The 19,203-nt window shown below is 40.8% G+C and overlaps 1 protein-coding gene across 2 annotated transcripts in view; it reads left to right on the forward strand.

The window, feature by feature from the left end:
* Window positions 1–17,095, forward strand: part of C6 (complement C6) — a 75,262-nt gene extending 58,167 nt beyond the window's left edge. For both annotated transcript variants that reach the window (XM_008760747.4, NM_176074.4), the window contains exons 15-18: window positions 973–1,161; window positions 8,359–8,449; window positions 10,496–10,737; window positions 16,709–17,095. In XM_008760747.4, the coding sequence (XP_008758969.2) occupies window positions 973–1,161; window positions 8,359–8,449; window positions 10,496–10,737; window positions 16,709–16,890 (704 nt within the window). In that variant the 3' untranslated portion in view covers window positions 16,891–17,095. The remainder of the gene's footprint in view (window positions 1–972; window positions 1,162–8,358; window positions 8,450–10,495; window positions 10,738–16,708) is intronic.
* The last annotated feature ends 2,108 nt before the right edge of the window (window positions 17,096–19,203 follow it).

Here is a 19,203-nt window from a genome sequence, read left to right on the forward strand (position 1 = left end):
GAAATTCATAGAACCAGAAAACTTCTCTAACCACAGGCATCTGCCTTGGGTGATGTAAAAATGGAAACAAATGGATAAATACCCAAAAGACAATACGCAGATTTGGAATTTCATATAAGATGCCATAATCTTCAAACCACTATTTTTTTTGGAAGGGTACAATTACATCCTTTACTGGAAAAGACCGAGTAAAATATGTGTTATCTGTGACTACCCATGCTGTAGGAAGGTAAAAACCAAGACTCAAACAAGACTCAGAAAGAGACCTCAAACACCTTCTGGGACCACTCATGTAGAGTTGGGAGCAGTGTCAACTAAAATGATCTGCACCTGTCACTCACGGTGTTATAACTTACCATAAGAAAAAGACAAAAGGAAGATAAAGAGATGATTCTGTAGTTGAGAACACTTGCTACTCATGCAGAGGATACAGATATGATTCCAAGAACCCCGTGGCAGCTTACAACCATCTGTGTAGACAGTTTCAAGAGATGGGCATCCTCCTTTGACTCTTTAGGCATGGCACCAGTCACACCTGTGGTATACACACCACACACACACACACACACACACACACACACACACACTCTCTCTCTCTCTCACACACATGAGCAAGTACACATATAGATAAAATAAACCCTTTAAAAGGATGAAAAACTCAAAAGGTAGAAGAATAGAAGAAATTATTCCTTGAGAGAAAAAATATTCAAAAGATGTGACAAAAGTTGAATGTGGGACTAGCCCCTCAGAAAATAATCCTTTGCTATCAGGATTAAAGGCTTTGTTTTAGTGGAGTTTCTGAGGAGAAGCTAAGGCTCTTTAACAACAAACTTGACTGATTAAAAGAGACACCACAGCTGAGCAAACACAGTAAATCTCACTGGCATCATCTCTTTGGTGACGCATCATCTGGATGTAGTTGTTGTCATTTCTGCTCTGCTGAACACATCTGAGATGTTGTTCTCCCTGCAGGGACCGAGTGCCTCAAACCAGTCGTTCAGGATGTCCTGACCATCTCCCCATTTCAGAGTGTGTACAAGATTGGGGAATCCATTGAGCTGACCTGTCCCAGAGGCTTTGTTGTTGCTGGCCCATCGAGGTATACATGCAAGGGAGACTCCTGGACACCTCCCATTCCAAATTCACTGAGCTGTGAAAAAGGTGAGCAGGGACTCAGGCTTTGCAATTATTGTAAGGTTTGGCTCCAGAGGGTCTGTAATTCAGCATCGCTACTACTCAAGTAGATTTCAGAATGCAGGGAGAAGCATGCTTCACCCTGTGCAGATGATGAGATAATACCTTACTGGCGAAGTGAGTGTTTGCATCTTAGAGAGTGAGTTCAATTTCCCTTTCCAATAGTGAACTTCAACATTGACAGGGAGTCCAAGATAGCTCATTTAACAAGATAGAGCTGATAATTAACTGAAAGTTATGGTTCCAGTAAAGAATAGTGGGAAACATATAATTAGGCATTGCATTAATTACCTATATCTGGGGTTATCTAATTCTTTTAGTCTATCATCTGTTTCTCCTTATATCAGCTTCTCTAAATGATGTCTTTCAGTTCTGCATAGCATTCTTTTAAAATCTGTCCGAGGCCCATCTTCCTAGTGTTCATGTTACTGAACCAGAAGGAAATCAGCGTCTAGTACTTGTCTAAAACACTCCCAGCTGGAGAGAATTTTGAATATTTTTACCACAAAGAGAAGAAATAGATCTTTTAACGTTGATTTGCACACAAATTTGTGCACGTACCAAATCATATGGAATGCCACAACTATAAACACACTTTATGTACCAATTTAAAAGATTTTAGTCAATATAAAATTTTAAGAACCCTTCCCTGATGAATCCTGCATTACTGGAGCTGAAAACAATTGTTTTGAAGAGAAGAAAAATATAGACATATCTTTGAAACAACTGACTAGAGAATATTATGAATTTTCATATTTCCCTAAATCATCATACTGATTTCATCCACAACTAATTTTAAAATGAGTTTTGACTATTTGACTAAAACCTTTGCAAGTTCATTTTTCTTTATTTTGACAGTTTCTATATTGAATCAATTTATATAATAACAAGACTTTGTCAAATAATGTCTAATTACTCTTGAGAGGTGAGGGGCAAATGTGTGTTGTGTGTTACAGGGTATACTTCTACATGCATGTATGTGAGTGGGTGTTCATGCACATGAATGTCCACATATATGGAGGCCAGTGGGATACTGTCACCATCCACCTTATTCTTTTAGAAAGGACTTCTCAGTAAACCTGTACCTCATCTGTTCAGTTACTGTTTGCCTCACTGACCATAGTGGTCCAGGAATCTGCACGTTTCTGCTTCCCAGTGCTGGGAATACAGGAACACCTTGCCACTCTCAGCTCTTTGTAACTGTGCTGGAGATCCCAACTCAGATCCTCCTGCTTGTGTGGCAAGCACCCCACCAACTGAGCGTGTCCCCAACCTTGCTTTTTTCAGCTTTTCTTAAACTGAGTTTTGCATCCAAAATAGTGGGTTTCGTTACAGTATTTTCCTTTGTGTGCATCAATGTTTCTGGCTCACATTTGTTCTCTCTCTCTCTCTCTCTCTCTCTCTCTCTCTCTCTCTCTCTCTCTTTCTCTCTCTCTCTTCCTCCCTCCCTCCCTGCCTCCCCCTCCTCCTCATTCTGCTTTCACATCACACATGTCATATATGTTCATAGACATAGATAAATCTAGGCCCTGCATATGAGAGAAAACACATTATTATTTGTCTTTCATCTGGTCACTGTCCTCCTGTGTGCCCACACTCTCCCACTTAAGTCTCTTCCAATGAGAGAAAGCACCCAGTATTTGTACTTTGGAATAATCAGAGCTCTTGAGGATGCATCTGAGATAAGATATTAGGCTAATTTCACTTTTGAAAAGAACAGAAACACACCCAGGGACAATTAGACCAAGCTCACGCATCGGCTCCGCTAACTCTCTGTGTGCTTTGCTGCTCTGTCCTTCTTCTCGTCTGTGATCTCATAATATTTGATCTTTCAACCTAACCTTAAGTAGATCCTGTGGGAACTGGTGAGGACTTCGGGCGAATGTTGTGTCTTGGATCACAGGCTCCAAATCATAATAACGATAAGTAATATGACTATCAGAAGAGGTGTGGTTGGACATTTCAGGCTTCCAAAGTTAAGATATTCTGAGTAGTGTTCTGTTCATAAGAGCTGATGTGAAATGTATATATATATACACACATACATACATACATATGTATACAATGCATACATACATATGTACATACATGCATACATACATATGTACATATATACATATGTACATACATAAATACATATGTACATGCATGCATGCATACATACATACATACATACATACATACATACATGCATGCATGCATACATACATACACACATACATAGCCAACTCTGTCTTTGGAAACTTAAATTATAAGGGAACAAAATCACATGAGATGGATTACATCTAGATAAAGGAAATAAAATACCCTGATATGCTCTGTCTTCCATGACAGTAATAGAAAGACTCCATTCACAAAGAAGAAATGGATTTTAAAAAAAAAGTCCAAGTAAGGTAAAGACACTTTCAGGATGTTGCTGGCCAAACACTCTTTGGTCTTTCCTTGTGAAAATCTGTTTTCATCATGAAGAAGCAAGGTGCTTACCATTATCCTCTACAGCTGCGTCCTTCCTTCTTTTTAGAACCAACCCCTTACACACACCTCAGGAAATCCTCCTGCTCTCTGCATTTCAAAGATTAAAAAGTATTCTAATTACATTGCTCCTGAGTTTGGCCTTCTATCCTCCTCAGTACCAGCACCAGCTTCCTCCTAAAGGATCAAAAAAGATGGAAAGTTTCTGTGTGGTCAGTGAGCACTGACAGTAACCAGACCATGTTCCACACCACTAGAAAGTTGATTTCTTACTGCAAACAGTGCATAGCTTTGAGCCTTCTCTAGCCTGTGTATGAAGGGATAGAACAAACAATGGAAACCTCTCCCTTATCAGCGTGCATCGACCGAACTGCAGTGGACCTCGCTCATCTCTTCTGACGTTCACACCACTGATCACATGAGAGCTAAAATCCTCCAAGTTTACCTAGGCTCCTGACCACATTTTGGCCAATGAAATGAGGGTTCAAAGAGAGATGATGGTGGGAAGTGGATATAGCAGGGGAAAACAAGGCAGTTGGTTTCATTATTCAATTGTGTCTTTAACAAAAACCTCATTTTATCAAATCTTGTCCATAATAGGCTAAGTGAGAGCCTGTGAGCCCAACCTCCTGGTCCACTACATAACTAAGGAGCAGCAGCTATGGCTCTGTTTGCTCTCTTGACAATTAACTTGTTCACTAAGGCATTCTTGTCCTGCGGATGCTGATGAATCAGATCAGCTCAGGGATGTTGGACTGATCCGACACGATTGGGATGTTAGATTTAGATCCAATACTAAGCATCTTCAGTGTAGCCTTCACTGAAAAGAAACACAACCAAGACTTCTCCTTATGGAGAATGCATTTTAAGTGTTGTCTTTCCATGTTTAGGTGTCGTCTTTCCTTTCTCTACGTAGACACTATTCGATTGTTCATCTTCATTAAAGCATATTACTCTTGGGATCTTTCCTTATTTTTTCAGTTGAGATCAGTATGGTATACAGCCCCCTGAATCCATGCTGCAGTTTTAAGAGATTGCCCCTACTTTAAATGATAAATCCATTGTTATACTATTTTATGCACATGAGATAAGTGTCTTGAATGTAACTATTTCTCTCCAGTTCTGTCTGGGACCTTGGTTCAAATTACTGTCCCCTTTCTCCTGAATTACAAAAAAAAAAAAAAAATCAGAACCCTTTTAGATTCATCAAAGAACCACTGTCTCTTCCTTCCTCTGTTTTCATTGAGATTTCTCCTTCCTTTTACCCAGCTCTCCTTACTCTTTCCCTCCCTCCCTTCCTTTTTCCTTTTTTGTTAACCATGAAATTCTAATATATAATATGTACATGGGTCAACTGCTACATTCATTCATCTTGAAAATCAGACTTTTTTTTTTTGGTTCTTTTTTTCGGAGCTGGGGACCGAACCCAGGGCCTTGCGCTTCCTAGGTAAGCACTCTACCACTGAGCTAAATCCCCAGCCCCGAAAATCAGACTTTTAAGCCATCATTTCCACCACTACCACCAAATTTCTCACTTCTCATAGTTAATGCCCATAGCACTAGATCTCACACATGTCATGTGTGTTTGTAGTTCCTGTATCCTTTGACCTTTCAGTAGATTTTAACTATGTTAACTTTCTCTACATCTGTTCCAAGACTCATCATTATGTTGTTGGTGGTGGTAGCTTTGGTTTTAGTTTTGAGTGGTGTCTTAGGGTTTTCATTCCTGTGACGAGACACGTTGACCAAGGCACCAAAGGATGTCATTTAATTGGGACTGCTCTACAGTTTCAGAGGTTAAGTCCATTATTATTGTAACAGGAAGCATGACAGTGTGCGGTCAGACTTGTGCTGGAGAAGGAGCTGAGAGTTCTACATCTTGTTCCAAATGCAACTGGGAGAGGACTGTCTTCCAGGCAGCTAGGAAAGGGTCTCAAAGTGACACACTTCCTCCAACAAGACCACACCTCCTAATAATGCCATTCCTTGGGCCAAAGATATTTAGACCATCACAGGTGGTTTTTTGTTTGGTTGATTTTTTACTTTGTTCAAGACAGGGTTTCTCTGTAACCCTGGCTGCTCTGGAACTTGCTCTGTAGACCAGGCTGACCCAATCTCAGAGATCTGTCTGGCTCTGCTTCCTGAGTGCTGAGACTAAAGGTGCACACCACTACTACCTGGTAAACAAGTCATTTTGTTTAGTTCCTACCTCACTAGCTGTTTCCTTGTTTTTCACAGGTTCCTGTCTTAGACTAAGGTCTGCCCCATCACCTCATCCTGCAGTCTTATGCTAAGAGATCCTACTCACATTGGCAGCCTTAATAGTTTCTTAACAGATTTAATGAATTTAATCCTTAGCACAAATTTTTTTAATTTATTTAATACTTAATAATAATTCTTTGGTTTCCGGGAAAACATCCCCCTCCCCCCTCCCTTTCCTTATGGGTGTTCCCCTCCCAACCCTACCCCCATTGCCGCCCTCCCCCCACCAGTCTAGTTCACTGGGGGTTCAGTCTTAGCAGGACCCAGGGCTTCCCCTTCCACTGGTGCTCTTACTAGGATATTCATTGCTACCTATGGGGACAGAGTCCAGGGTCAGTCCATGTATAGTCTTTAGGTAGTGGCTTAGTCCCTGGAAGCTCTGGTTGCTTGGCATTGTTGTACATATGGGGTCTCGAGCCCCTTCAAGCTCTTCCAGTTCTTTCTCTGATTCCTTCAACGGGGGTCCTATTCTCAGTTCAGTGGTTTGCTGCTGGCATTCGCCTCTGTATTTGCTGTATTCTGGCTGTGTCTCTCAGGAGCGATCTACATCCAGCTCCTATCGGTCTGCACTTCTTTGCTTCATCCATCTTGTCTAATTGGGTGGCTGTATATGTATGGGCCACATGTGGGGCAGGCTCTGAATGGGTGTTCCTTCAGTCTCTGTTTTAATCTTTGCCTCTCTCTTCCCTGCCAAGGGTATTCTTGTTCCCCTTTTAGAGAAGGAGTGAACCTTAGCACAAATTTAATCTATTAATTGGTGTCATAGGTGCCACAGTAGAGAGAGATGCTCACCAAGATGCTAAGCCTCCATTTCCTGAAGGAGCAAAGGGGTTCAGCTTTCTTGGAAAGACTGACACCCAGCTAGCTCACTCCAGTTACTATATTCAGGTATTATACAAGGTTAAATGGGGCTTGAAAGGCTCCAGCTGACAAAGTTATCTTGCCCTTGCTACCCATACAAATCTCAGTCCCTTCTGACCATGGCTAGCCATAATCAAAAGAACTCCAGGTTTGCCAGGAGTGTCTTAGGATCAAGGTTGATGCAGCTGCACGCTCTCACATAATACCGAGTATATATTCTCTAGAGAGACAGCATTTCTTCAAGGTTCAAACAGTCTCAAAACAATTTCTTAGCCTCTACTGATTGACCCACACATAGCAAAGGTTTTGTTGAAACATTTCACTCAAAGGCCTTACTATGAATTTCCCTTAAAGTCAGACATAAAGGCTTTACTACATATAACACTACAGAGTTCTAAACAGGCATATCCAAATTCCTGTAAGTCTACTTCGCTTGGATATGCCATGGATACCACAAACTCAATATGAGTAGAAAGAGATCCTGATTCATCTTTCCCTGCCTGCAGTGAACCATCCTGATGCTTTCTCTTTCAGAAAAGGCGCCAGTGCCTCTTCTCATGCAAACTAGACAGTAAGAATTAATCTTGATTGATAACATAACTTACCACAATATTAACAGAATTAACACATGTACAAATATATTTCATTCTAGTGTGCCACATACACACACAGAGTTTATATCTCTCTTCTTTCACATCCGGCCCTTGTTCTAAATTAGCATCTCTTTGTACCTGAATCACTATAATAGCGCCATATGGTATTGTGTACCATAGTCCTCTTCCCTATACCTTTGCAAAATGAGTTTTCTACAGAAGATGGAGTCTATCTCGTTTTCAAACTCTAGACCTGCTGTTGCCCCAAGCTTAGAAACCATCAAAGATGTACTGCTTGGGAAATAAACGGGGACAGCCTTTTTAGAGCCCTTAGTTCCCATCATGTGCTACTGTGGCTACATCTCTTTGTATGCTTTTGTTTTTCTGTGCTCAGCCACACTGGCCTCCTCTCAATTCCAGGAAAGCCACAGGCTGTCTCCTTTTAGAATGTTTTCATACTTGATGTTCCCTCTGCTTCCAACAGTCTCCACATCCCCTCCCTGCTACACACAGGTCACTGTTCCCAACCTTCCTAGGAACATCAATTTTTCTGATTGCACGCCTCTCTTTTAATATCACTAATATTGTTAGCAATTCTCTATGTATTATTGTGCTTGTCTGACCAACACTATCTGTCCCCACCAGGTACAGAATGTGAGACAGAGCTCGCTCCATCAGTCTCAGCGCCTAGCAGGGCCCAAGGAGCATAACAATAATCCACACGTTATCTGGGAGTCAAATAAACAAAACTCTCTCCATTTCCAGTTTTTGTTTTAGTTTGGAAACTAGTGAAGGGAACGAGTTGGAAAGGACTTTTCAGATGGAATGTTTCACAATAGCGTATTTAAACAAGCCATGATGAATGAGCTAATCCAGCAGATAAAAGAGAACACTTCACCATTCCCAGTTCTCCAGAGTTCAAGCCTAGCAGTCAGAACTATTAAGGACACTGCTTTTCTCTCTTCTTTTGTTTCAGATATTCTGACAAAGTCAAAGGGCCTTTGTCAACCAGGACAAAAGCAATCAGGATCCGAGTGTGTTTGTATGTCCCCAGAAGAAGACTGTAGGTATGAAACACTCTGAAGTGTGTTTGCAAATTGAGGGAACCAATCTGGTATAGCCAGTTTGATGGAGAAGATGACTTTGATACACAAACAGGCAATACTAATTTTCACATAGCTGAAACTCCTACATTCAACTGAATTAGTCTTTTCCTACTAGGGAGCAAACTCTTTTTAATTATTTTATTTTTGAGATTTCAGTTATATCATTTTCCACTTCACTTTCTCCCTCCAAACCTTCTCATATTCTTCTCCTGGGAGCAAGGATTATTTTTAATCATGTCTTATTCTAGCTCCCTGCGTTCATATTGCATTTGTCTATTTAAACAATCTAGTTTATGTGTTAAAAATTATTCTTGTCCATTTAAAACTGTCAAACTCAACTACGTCAAAGACTGCCCTTCTTACTGAATATATCTGAAAGTAGGAACTCCAATAAGTTGTAGTAAAGAAAGTATTATGGGTATGAAGTACACACACACACACACACACCCCACATGCACAGATATACACACATCACACATGTATACATACACCATCCACAAGCACACACACACACACACACATCATACAGAAACATGTACACATACCCCACCCACAAATATAATATACCACACACAATATACAGACCACAAGTGAAAACATTCTTGTTTTGTTTAGTTCTGTTTTCCTGGAAACCCACCTTTTGCTTCATCATGCTAACTTCTATGAATAAAATTGAATGTTGCAAGAGGAAGTCAACAGGCTACACATGACTGTGAATATGTCACTTTTAACCCTCATTACCCCCCAGACTTTTCTGTGCAAATGTCAACAAACATTTGAAAGCGCTGGGTCCCCATCATCTGGTAAGCACAGTAGGCCTTTTTCTCTAAAACCCTACCAGTATATAACAGACTCCTCAGATGTTTCCACAAATGGTTTCTTCCTTTCGGAGTCTGATCACCAGAAGATTTCTGGGAACTATTCACTGTAGCCACACTGTCCTTTTAACAGAGGAAGCATCTTTCTGGGTCTGAGCAATACCAAATCTTAAACATACACACTACCCTCAGAGAGACCAACACTGCTGTGCTACACCCTCCAGTCCTTCCTCTACTTATCAGTTCCCTTTATAAGGAGTAAATGTGTTGGGAGTAGCTAGCCCACAGCTTATGTCTTCTGAATAGAGAAAGCAGTCTTTTGTTCTAGGGGATAAGCCCTACTTTCTGGAAATAACTTTAAACACTGGTACACTGGCTATTAACTCTGAAGCAGACACCACAGGAAGAACTCAGATTCGAAGTCATCAAAGCAATTTGTCATCTCCATCTAGAGAAAAACCAATCTTGTGTTACATACATAGTAGCAGGATTCATCCTTTTATCTGTGGAGATGAAGCAAGTCAGCCAAGGAATGGGTTAAAGCCTCACGCTCCAAATCACAACACAGGCACACTTAAGACATCGTATGGTGATACAGATACTGTATGGCATTCACTGAACCACTGCAGCAATTAATTCGTGTTTCAGAGTTGCAAAAAGATCCTGTCCTATGTTGAGCAGGAGAAGCCAAAACTACACTTAATATTGGTAGAAAGGAGAAAGGATGCCATGCTGGTGGGTATTAGCAAGAAAATAATTTGATGAGTTTACAGACTTAATTGCCAACAAGAAGGAGGGACTTAATGGAATGGAAAAATAAACAGTTGGTTGCAGTTAATCATAGAAAACCTTGTTTATTCAGTTGATCAAACTCCAACTTGAATTGAGTTGGAAGCAGTTGCAAGATTAAGATGAAAGGGGGCTGGGGATTTAGCTCAGTGGTAGAGCGCTTGCCTAGGAAGCGCAAGGCCCTGGGTTCGATCCCCAGCTCCGAAAAAAAGAACCAAAAAAAAAAAAAAAGATTAAGATGAAAGTTCAAGAGACGAGTCGAAGAGGCACACAGGATGGGATTGGAGGGGTAGATGGAGAGACTGTCAGTGCAAAACCTTGAGTAGCCAGTTACCTGTACATGTTGTCTGCACTTCCTTTATGCGCTCAAACGTAACATTTGTTTCCCGTCCTTCAACAGCAGTTATTCGGAAGATCTCTGTATATTTGATGAGGGATCCAGTCAGTACTTCACTTCATCTGCTTGCAAATTTTTGGCTGAAAAATGTTTAAACAGCAACCAGTTCCACTTTGTCCATGCTGGTTCCTGCCAAGAAGGCCCACAGTTAGAATGGGGTCTTGAGAGGCTAAAACTCGCAATGAAGAGCACAAAGAGAGTGCCCTGTGGATATGATACCTGCTATGACTGGGAAAAATGTTCAGGTAAGCTAGCTTGGTAAATATACCAGAAACGTTCTCACTTGGTTCTACTCAGATGCTGCATTTATGCATATTTACATATATATGAATTATATAACCTGACTTTAATCAAAAATGTTTATTTTTATTAAAATTTTCACGACCTAAACAGAAAAAGCAAAGGATAACCAATTACAAACTAAAAGTAATTATTACCTTAATAATTCAGGTACATATCTTTCCAGTCTTTTTCTATGCCTATGTACTCAGAATTATCCTTAGATTCCAATAAGACAGCGGCTCTCAACATGTGAACAATGACCTTTTTATGGGTCAAACAACCTTTTCACAGGGGTTCCCTAAGACCCCAGAAAACACGGTTATTTCCATTCTGATTGTAACAGTAGCAAATTACGTTTATAAAGTAGCAACAAAAATAATTTTATGGTTGGCGGTCACCACACTGTGAGGAACTATATGAGTCACTGCACTAGGAAGGTTGAGAGTCACTCCAGTAAGAGGAGCACAGTTCTGCTCCTCAGCTTCAAGCAGTGCTTTCCATAACCCCAGATAATTCTTCATGAGAATTATCTAATTTTTTCCCTGTTGTTTATACTCAATTGATCCAAGATTGCTATCTAGGTCAGATTGGAATTCAATTGCCAATTGCCGAAATATTCTCCTTAAATGTCTTTAATTCCTCTATTCGTGATTGGTACTTTCAATCAGTATTATTCAATCAGACATCCTGAGCCCAAGTTCAGGGTCCCATTGGACTTAAGCACTGGTTTTTGCCTATGAAACAATCTTTGATTAGAGTTATCTCTTTCTCACTATTTGTGAGGTCAACCAGATGTACATAAAAAAGCTCTGTGAGCCATGTGTGTACAATGTCATTTGTCATCCAGGGGTAGATTTTCATAATAAGGGCACAGCTTAGGGAGTAAATGATTCCTATTGCCCAGAAAGGACTATTTGCTCAAAGTTGCTTGAAATTGGATTACCAATATTGTACTGATATTATCATTTAGGTCACTAATCAACTCCACTAAAAATTGTCCCTGGTGCCACACATATTTCAGGTATTGCCCTACATACAATAAACATATAAAAAATAAAATAGAAACGTATTTTATATAATGTTTTATAAATTGATGTGTTCATTTAATATAGCATGATATAAATATAACTTCTTTCATGCCCTGATATTATTGTCACATAATGTTAAATGTCTACAAGTTGGAGTGAAAATATTAAATATGATTTATTTATCCAATATTTAATTAGACTAACTTTTCCCTGATACATTTGTATTATAAACAGTGCTATGACAGATAAATTTATCACAAAGGGTTCTGTTAATCTAAAATTATTTCTTTAATATATGCCTTAGAAAATGAAACTCAAAAGTAAATATTATTTAATGATGTCTTCTTTATACAGTCACATTCCCTTACAATATACTTTTATCATATTCTTCCTCTTCTCCAAACTCCTTCCAGATCCTCTCCATAAATACTATTTTTAAAGTATAAAATTTTAGCTGATATGATGATGCATTAGCTTACTTTCCAGAAGTGTTTTTGTGACCATATGTTCAACTTTATCATAAATGCTACTCACCCGCTGACACCCTCACCAAGCCTAGACCTCATCACTTCTTTATAACCTGTCAACCTTTCCTTAAGATGCAGCATTGCATCTTCATCCTCCCTAAGTGGAGTGCTGTTCACATCATCTGTGTGAACTGAAAGGAAGTGGTACTACATCTACACCAGGAAAACATCTGCCCCTGAAGTAGGCTGTTTCATACAATTTACAAAAATGGTTAGAGATTAGGATTTAACAGAAACAAATGGGCATCCAGATTCCCCTTGTGACACATTTTCAATAAGCATTTTTGAAACTTGGAAATAAAGCACCCAGTGGAACCTACCTCAGGTTTGTAGGTATCCCTTTCCAGTTTCTGGCCCAAGGTTCTTCATCTGTGAAAGAAGAAACATCTTACCGAAGTCCATACTCTTCCTGGTCAATTTAAAACTGAGGACCAGAATCATCATCTTTGACAGGCCACAAGCTCTTCCCATGATGGAGGAAAGATGTGACCTCACAGAGCCAGGTCTTCTGATGGAGCCCTCACTCAGAATAATATGCCTGAGTCTTTAACCTCCATGCCACAGGTTAACAGGACAATTCCACAAAAGGGACAGGAAACAGGGGCCTGTTTCATGTGTCACCCAGCTCTAGTAACTATGAAATCATGTATAAATAAAATATTCTACTATCTATATTTTAGCTATTTGGCCAACACCAACCACCTAGCACCTCTTCAGAAGTAGTATTTTGTGGTTAAAAATACCTTAAGTGTTATCTGGATCCTTCCTCTATTTACATATGAACATTTTCACTGGGAATTGTAGTGCCAAAATATTATTGTCAGAAATATAGAGAGAGCCCGACATGGAAACTCAAACCTGAGATTCTAGGACTTGAGAAGCAGATGCAGGAAGATTTTATGAGCTCAAGACCAGCCAGGGCTACAATTGGAAGCTCTGTCTCAAAAATATATCAAACAAAAATCAATCAATCATTCAGTCAATCAATGGAAGGGTTTTGGATAGCCAGATAATTTTTTAAAATGGCCTCTGACTTTACTGGTTAAGTCAGGGTGTACAAAGATGTTTAGAGTTATCTTGCTTTCTTCCTTGAAATAAGGAAGGCCTTTATGGAATTCTTCCTTTTAAAAGATTTTGTTTGACTTTTTCATGAATTATTGTTTTCAAATTTGTATGATTTAGAAATAATTACTGCAACACAACTTCACCAAAGCATCTGTCTTACAAGTATCCTGTCACTAAGTGCCCAAGACTCTACAAAATCAAGTTTATTTTTAAAAGAAATACTAAAAAGTTTTGACAATCAGTATTGCTCAAATTGATGGAACAGTTGGGATTATTAACCTAATGTATAAGCAGTTCTCAATTTTTTTAACTTACATAATTGGTTTTGCACGTAGTCGAGTAACTAGAAGACACTTTTTACAAGAAATGGTCAGCCTCAAACAGTATTATTTTATAATTTTCTTTATTCTTGGGCAACTTTGTAATATATACATGTCATCATGTCCAAGACAAACCTCCCATCTGCATACCCCTTAGATATACTCCCAGCACTTCCCTCTCCTGCCTCCATGTTTTTCTTCTCCTCTTCCACATCATCATCATCATCATCATCATCACCATCACCACCACCACCACCATCACCACCACCACCACCACCACCACCATCATCATCATCATCATCATCATCATCATCATTATCATCATCAATATCCATAAATACTCCCCTGAGTATACTTTCTCTTTCTCTGCATGGCTCTGGGGCCATCCACCTAAGCATGGAGAATGTACCAATAGCCACACCCAGGAAGAAAAATGATTCTATTCCCCCCCAGCAGGTATCACTTTTCATTAGCTCTGTACCTCATAAGCTTCTCTCCCTCTTGACTGGCTTGTTTCACATGGGTACCTACAGCTGTTCTGAGGTCACGAATGCAGTGGCCATGTTATTCTCAGAAGACAGCATCTCACAGCACTGCTCTCCATCCTCCGGCTCTCACATCCTTTCCACCCTCTCCTCTTTGCTGGTCCTGAACCTTCTGGGTAGGAGGGATTCTATAAATGTCCTGTTTAGGGCTGGGGATTCAAAGTCTCCTATTCTCTGCACTTTCACCAACTATTAGTCTCTACATTGATTGGCCATAGCCAAGGGGGAAAATGGTTTTTGAACCAAGGTTGAAAGCAGCATTAATCTATAGGTGTAAACATAAATATTTAAAAGGCAGTTTGACCATCTGTCCACTTAACAAAACAATTAACATCAGGGGTATCACACACACACACACACACACACACACACACACACACACACACACACACACAGCTCCTAGAGCCTATGACCTTCCTGGCTATTGGCTACAAGTTCTAGAACATGAGGCATGAAGTACTGTGGATTAGGACTCAGCTCTAATCAGAAAGTGGCCGATTATGTCTCTGCCAGTCTTTAATCTATCCAAAGTCAGCATCACAGTGAATTATACTAGAAGTGGCACCATAAATAGCACAGACCAATGCAGTTACAAAGAAAGAGATTTGGAAATGTATTTTATACCCAACCCACTCACAGCAAGTTGTGGCCCTAGTAATGTTAGGTTGAGGTGAATGACATCGTGCTTAAACCGTGCTCGTGATTACACCGTGCCCTTTGCTGCTCTTCTCCTTCCCATCGAAAATGAATTTAAGAAAAAAAGAAGCTAAAGTGGAATATCAAGGTAGTAAGATGTTCTCTTTTCAAAACTTAGAAAAGAAATGGCTCCCTTAGGAAGCCTATTTTTATGGATATAAAATGTTCTGTCTGAACTATAGAAATATCTAAAACCAACCAACAGGGGAAATTCATTCAGCAAAAAAACATTTAGCATCCCACTTATGGAAGTTCCCACACAGTCTAGTGAGGGGGTTGGACATAAAGGGCTTATTGTTCCCTTCAGATCATTCAGTCCTTGGAGAACGCACATTAGACAGTTCTTGCATGACTCACTTTAATGCAAAGCTGTGGGAAGAGAACTGTGAGAGAAGACTCGTCTGAGCTGGCTTTTGTAATGGTGAAAGAGTGAGGACTGAGTGTTAAAGGATTCATTGCTAGATGGAGTGGAAACGTCCCTTAGGTGTTGAAAACAAACAGCATAGGTGCACATAGTAATAATAATGCAAAAACAGTGGTGACAGTGCCGTTGTAAACCCTGAGAGAACTGGTTTCTTATGCAAAATGGAACAATGCTTTGGTCTTGAACTGAATCCTTTCTGACAGTGAATGAGATTTTCCCAGTAATACTACCTTCTCCAGTTGGCTACAGACCGGCTAAATTGGGCACATTCCAAGTTCAACAAAACATTCTACCTCCGTAAGATAAGATAGAGAGTAATCCAAGAAGACATCTGATGACAACCTCTGTCACCTATACACACACACACACACACACACACACACACACACAGACACACATGCACACACAAACAGACACAGACACACACACACACAGACACACACACACACACATGCACACACAAACAGACACAAACACACACACACACACACACACACACACATACACACATACACAGGAAATCCTGAAATCAAGATTTGTATGAATTATGCAGTGATTAGGTGCCTCCAAAAGCAGTCCTCACAGGAGAATCAACCAAATTAACTGCTTATTAAAACTACAGGCGCCAGAATATTACAACCAAGTAATATTCTAGTGTAAAATGAGTAAATATGACATGGGATTATGTCAACATGCTGAGGCTTGTGGGTCACTTATTAAGATACCTGTCCTGGGGCTGGGGATTTAGCTCAGTGGTAGAGCGCTTACCTAGGAAGCGCAAGGCCCTGGGTTCGGTCCCCAGCTCCGAAAAAAAGAACCAAAAAAAAAAAAGATACCTGTCCTGAATGTTTACTAGCTGTTAGATCCCAGGGAAGCTCTGCGGGATAGATTATAGACTTGTAAGGATTCAGTAAAGTATGCGAGTGCTTGGCATAATGTATTGCTTCAGCGCTCGTGGCCAATAAATAATAACTGTAATGTTGATAAGAAGGACCCAGAGAAAGGGACAGGACAGAACACAGACCTGGCATAAATGGTGTTAACAGAGTAAGTATGAGAGGTGGCTCACATCTTGGTTGGATGTGGACCATGAGGACCAGCAGTGGGTCACAAGGGTCCAGTTCTGGAATCTGACCTGCTTAGGAGAGAGCAATCTGCAGTCCTAAATTCTTATCTCACCACCCAGCAACTGGTGGGTTTGTTGGGATGTCACTGTGGTTTCAGCTTTCCTTTAATTGCCTTCAAGGAACGGGTTACTGTGGAGAAGGGTTAAGTAACACCAGGCTCCAAAGGATTGTCTGTGGTGACTCACACTGTCTCTCATTGCAGCCCACACCTCCAACTGTGTCTGCCTATTGCCCCCACAATGCCCCAAGGATGAAAACCAACTCCACTGTGTCAAAATGGGATCATCAATGCGTGGGAAAACAGTAAACATCTGTACACTGGGAGCCGTGAGGTGTGCAAACAGGAAGGTGGAAATACTGAATCCTGGGAGGTGCTTGGATTAGCACTGCTAGTGATGAATGAATTTATTATTCAAAAACAACGGACAGGAAGTGAGGAAAGTGAATGGATGGGAGCAAAGTATGATAACACATATCTTCAGGAATGTAATGATAAAAACCCATTACTTTGTATAATAACCTAAACAAACTCTTTTTTAAAAAAAACTCATTATATGTAAACTAACATAGCCATAAATTGCTGACAGAACTCTCTTGTGTCGTTTGTTGTCATACTATTGCTCTCCCTCCCACTCTGCCATTTGATCACCTCCTTTCTAATGCCAGCATCCTGTGTCACATTTCTGAGTCAAATGTATTTATCACTCGAGCAAATTGTCTGACATTGCACTAAGTACACTGGGACATCAGAGGACCTTTGAAGCCTGTGGGAAACATTATTTTCACAATTAAGTATAATAAAAATCCATATCCTTTTCAGTGGATCAATAAACAAAACGCTGCAGAGTCCATAATACACATCACAAATTCCCAAGCTTCATGTATTCATTTCACAAATCATTTCTCCGTTTTCACAGTGTAGCAAGCACTGTTCCAGGTCCTCGGTGGTACTTCTGGCAGCCACCACAGCGTCACTTTTAAGAACACTTAGTTTTGAGATGAACCATGACACAAATGACCCTGATTTTCTACTTGATGTCAAAACCTTAGGGTCTTCCTTCTCCTTACTCACCCTACAAGGGGATGTGTAGACGCAGCTTCTGAACATCTCCAATTCAGTGGGCCTCCCACTTCTGGGAAGGAGGCCATGAGCCACAGCCACCTGGTAGAAATCTTCCTATACTTTGCATATTAAATGAGCCCTTCCTCTTCTCATTAATTTTAAAATCTTGACAACATCCTAAAGATCCTGTAATATAAAATGAGAAAAATGAGCAGGAAAGGCTCTAAGAAAAGATATTTTCCTAGTGTAATTAGAGTTGAGCGGGTCTCCCCTCCTAGGATTCACTGACCCATTCGCCTCCCACTCCAGACGCCCACTGGCTTCTGGCAGTCGAGTTGTGAAGACTTTTATGCCTCCTGCCTTCAGCCCTCCTACAACAATTAAAGAGTAAGAGCTGTTAAATAGGACCACATCCCAAAGTAAGAGTAAAGAACCTTTCTTCAAAGCTGATTTGGCTCTGAGCCGCTCAGCTCTCCTGTGGGTCCCATAACTCTCCCCTATGGAACAGAGCTCAAAGAGGAAAGGAACCCGGGGCAGGGGAGATAGTCCTGCAGGCATATGCATGTAGTGATCAGAGTGGAAGTTTAATCCCTTCCTCTCTGCTGGGTAAAAAAAAGGACGATGCTAAAAAAAATCTCTTCCCCACCCCAGCCGCATAACCAAAGCCAGCAGGAAGTCATTTGTGAGGCAGGGGTCATCTCCAGTTAAATGTAAGCAGGTACAGCAAGAAACCACTGAGCACAGCCATTCTCCATGGCTAGAAAGAACAGTTTTCATAAAAAGAAAACTGGTTGCCTTGGATGGTAAAGAACAGCAACCAGCTGCAAACATTTGTGTCACACAGGGGCCTGTGGTGGGGGACAGCAGCTCAGAGAGTGGAGGTGCTGCAGCTGTGGTCAGAAGTGTTTCAGTGCTGGCTGGCAGCTGTGGTCAGGAGCGTTCAGCTAAACCATTAAAGGCTTCTGAAAAAAGGCTTGGTTTCTGTTTCCTTGAAAAACCAAGCTCAGGTGGGCTCACCTCGTCTATCTGCACTGCTGCTTTCCGAGGCTGCTTCCCTATAACCTAAGTTAAGTAAGGATCTGGCCCACGCCATGGAATGTCAGCTCTGCTGATGGTGGTGGCATTTCTAAGAGGGTCCTAAAAATGCTGATACGTGCCTAAGCATTTCCCCCTTCCTCAAGCTGAGGACACTTCCTGTCTAGTGTTGAAAGCAAGATCCTTACAAGAATGGCTGCGCACTCGGAGAAAGAGGGAGAGAATAGGGAAGTAGTGTAGAGGTAAGACAGAAACGACCCTTTCTGTACCCCAGTCCCTAGGCACACGCAAGGACAGGGGAAAAATGGCAAGTGTCTGGGTTCTAAATAAAGGAACACTGAAAAAGAGGACTGGCTGGTGGTGGCCACAGGTTCGGTTAGGAAATGAACATCAGCTCTGAGAAAGAAGACCAAAAAACAGAACCACCTTTTCAGAACACAAACTGACTGGAAATCTATGTGCTCTGTCCCAGACTTAATTAATGGGAGCAGAAATAAATTTGACAGGACATGGTGAAAGCCTGGGCTGTCATAAGCAAGAGCTACAAACTGGTTGGCTGAAGCAACAAACATATATTCCCTGACAGTTGCGGGCTAGAA

Source organism: Rattus norvegicus, chromosome 2 (genome assembly GCF_036323735.1).
Source record: "Rattus norvegicus strain BN/NHsdMcwi chromosome 2, GRCr8, whole genome shotgun sequence".
Taxonomy (NCBI): domain Eukaryota; kingdom Metazoa; phylum Chordata; class Mammalia; order Rodentia; family Muridae; genus Rattus; species Rattus norvegicus.